Consider the following 2,913-nt stretch of genomic DNA (forward strand, 5'->3'; position numbering starts at 1 on the left):
TCAAGAAATGTTTCTTATTATTATCAATGTTGAAAACAGTTCTGCTTAATATTTTTGTGGAAACTAATTGTGGAATTTTTTTTTCAGGATTCTACAATTGATAGAAAGTTAAAAACTAGCATATAAATGTCTTTACTGTCACTTTTGATCAATTTCATGTGTCATTGCTGAATATTAATTTATTTAAAAACAAACAAACAAAAAAAAAGAAACTTACTGACACCCAACTTTTGAACCATAGTGTATGTATATTAGTGCTGTCAAACGATCAATCGCATCCAAAATAAAAGTTTTTGTTTGCATAATATATGTCTGTGTTCTGTGTATATTTATTATGTATATATAAATACACACATATTAAGGTATATATTTCAGAAACATATGTTGTGTATATATTAAATATATTTATTTATAGTATAAATTATATGAATATAAATATATACATGTAAATATTTTCCAAATATATACTGTATGTGTGTGTATTTATTTATGCATAATTAATATACACAGTACACACACATATATTATGTAAAAATCAGCACTAATTGAATCATTCTAATATGATGATTTGCTGCTCAAGAAATGTTTCTTATTATTATCAATGTTGAAAACAGTTCTGCTTAATATTTTTGTGGAAACTAATTGTGGAATTTTTTTTTCAGGATTCTACAATTGATAGAAAGTTAAAAACTAGCATATAAATGTCTTTACTGTCACTTTTGATCAATTTCATGTGTCATTGCTGAATATTAATTTATTTAAAAACAAACAAACAAAAAAAAAGAAACTTACTGACACCCAACTTTTGAACCATAGTGTATGTATATTAGTGCTGTCAAACGATCAATCGCATCCAAAATAAAAGTTTTTGTTTGCATAATATATGTCTGTGTTCTGTGTATATTTATTATGTATACATAAATACACACACATACAGTATATATTTGGAAAATATTTACATGTATATATTTATATTCATATAATTTATACTATAAATAAATATATTTAATATATACACAACATATGTTTCTGAAATATATACATGCATGTGTGTGTATTTATATATACATAATAAATATACACAGTACACATACATACATTATGTAAAGAAAAACGTTTATTTTGGATGCGATTAATCGTTTGACAGAACTAATGTATATTAATGTAAAAATTACATTAAATGTGAAAAAATACAAAATTATAGGCCTATATAATGTAACTTACATCATATCACATTATACATGACATTATGTAGAGTTTTATTATAATTAAAAATATTTTTTTTTGTTCCATCCAGCCATTCTGCCTTCGATGGTAGATAGACGCAGTGGACATATCTTTGTCATCAGCAGCGTGCAGGGAAAGATCTCCATACCGTACAGATCTGCATGTGAGTATATATTCACAAAAGAAGGTATTCAGATGAGGGAATTCAAAGATTCATGAATAAAAACAGCATTATATTTAATCGAGCACCTTGCTTGCATATCTGAAATGTTTTCTGTGTTTTCTGTCAGATTCTGCATCTAAGCATGCGACGCAGGCCTACTTTGACTGTTTGAGGGCAGAGGTCGACAGGTTCGGCCTGCAGGTGTCTGTCATCAGCCCTGGTTACATCAGAACAAACCTGTCCATCAATGCAGTCACGGGGGACGGCTCGAAATATGGAGGTGAGAGCATGTTGTTCTTGTCAACCAATCTCTGAATGTGAGGTATGAAATATGTTTTGGAAAATGAGTATCATAAATATACATATTTTAATATTTAGTCATATGTTTCTTTTTGTTCTTTTGGATCTGAAGTAATGGACAAAACCACAGCGAAGGGCTCGGATCCAGTGGACGTGGCACGTGCTGTTCTGAAAGCTGTCTGTCACAAACAGAAAGACGTGGTTTTGGCTGGGCTGCTGCCCACTGCAGCCATTTATCTGCGTGCACTGTGGCCCGCTCTCTACTTCAGACTGATGGCTTCACGGGTCATAAAAGAACAGCGAGTGAAGGAGGAATAAGAAAAAACAGTATTCAGGGAAACCTTTGCTTCTTTCTTCTGAAGATTTCATAGCTAAAAAGTCTCATTTTTAAGTCTAAAAGTAAATACTCATGGAATGTATTTAATAAATATTTAAAAATGGATTCAGTTGCTCGAATCATCTCTGATCTTTGAAAAACACAACAGCAAGTTGACCAGTCCTTAGATAAGCAGAACAAACATTTATCATACAAGAACCAGATTATTTCTATTTATATTTCTGCTGGTCTTAAACAGTCTTAATTTGCCCTTCCACAAATTAAGGACTTGAAAGGTCTTAAATTGGAGCACAAAGTCTTACATTCATAAAGTTATGGCATTAAATGTTCTTTTGTCAGTATTATTGTCTTGTTCTCCAATACAAATATCTAAACATCCTTAATTCAAGATACGTTTACTTGAGATGCAAAATGACAATACTGTCTTGTTTTTTAATAAAATTAACAAAATTGAGTGTTTATTTTTAAAATAAAGTCAATGGGGTATGAAAACTGGTTTTCCTTTTGAATTCAGTTGACTTGACTAAGCAGATATTTCTTTTTTTTTTTAACATTAATTGACTTCATTTTGATAAAGACATGTCATTTTTGAGTATATCTTGATTTTTTTGCGCATGTGTAAAATTAATTAAAACGTAATGGAGATCGGTTGGAAGTTACTTTTTTTTTTTTACTTTGAAGTGCTACTAATACAATAGGGGTTATGCGCAACATACTTCCGTATTCTGTTAACCGGGTCTCGTCGCTTCCGGTTCAAGCGTTTTGCATATGCTTAGTTAAATATGAAGCAGTTTTACTCAAGATGCCTTCAAAGTAGATACCAATGCTGATCATAACCAATGTCCATCACATATGCGGACTGATATCTAAAAGTTTTTGTTTTTTT

General features: G+C 30.5%; 1 protein-coding gene across 1 annotated transcript in view; it reads left to right on the forward strand.

Annotated features, from left to right (window-relative positions):
- Positions 1-2,360, forward strand: part of LOC107689054 (dehydrogenase/reductase SDR family member 7B-like) — a 14,997-nt gene extending 12,637 nt beyond the window's left edge. Inside the window, exons 5-7 of the mRNA XM_016486937.1 lie at positions 1,298-1,390; positions 1,518-1,670; positions 1,803-2,360. Of these exons, the coding sequence (XP_016342423.1) occupies positions 1,298-1,390; positions 1,518-1,670; positions 1,803-2,008 (452 nt within the window). The 3' untranslated portion in view covers positions 2,009-2,360. The remainder of the gene's footprint in view (positions 1-1,297; positions 1,391-1,517; positions 1,671-1,802) is intronic.
- The last annotated feature ends 553 nt before the right edge of the window (positions 2,361-2,913 follow it).

Source organism: Sinocyclocheilus anshuiensis, unplaced genomic scaffold (genome assembly GCF_001515605.1).
Source record: "Sinocyclocheilus anshuiensis isolate Anshui unplaced genomic scaffold, SAMN03320099.WGS_v1.1 scaffold653, whole genome shotgun sequence".
In the NCBI taxonomy this organism is placed as follows: Eukaryota; Metazoa; Chordata; class Actinopteri; order Cypriniformes; family Cyprinidae; genus Sinocyclocheilus; species Sinocyclocheilus anshuiensis.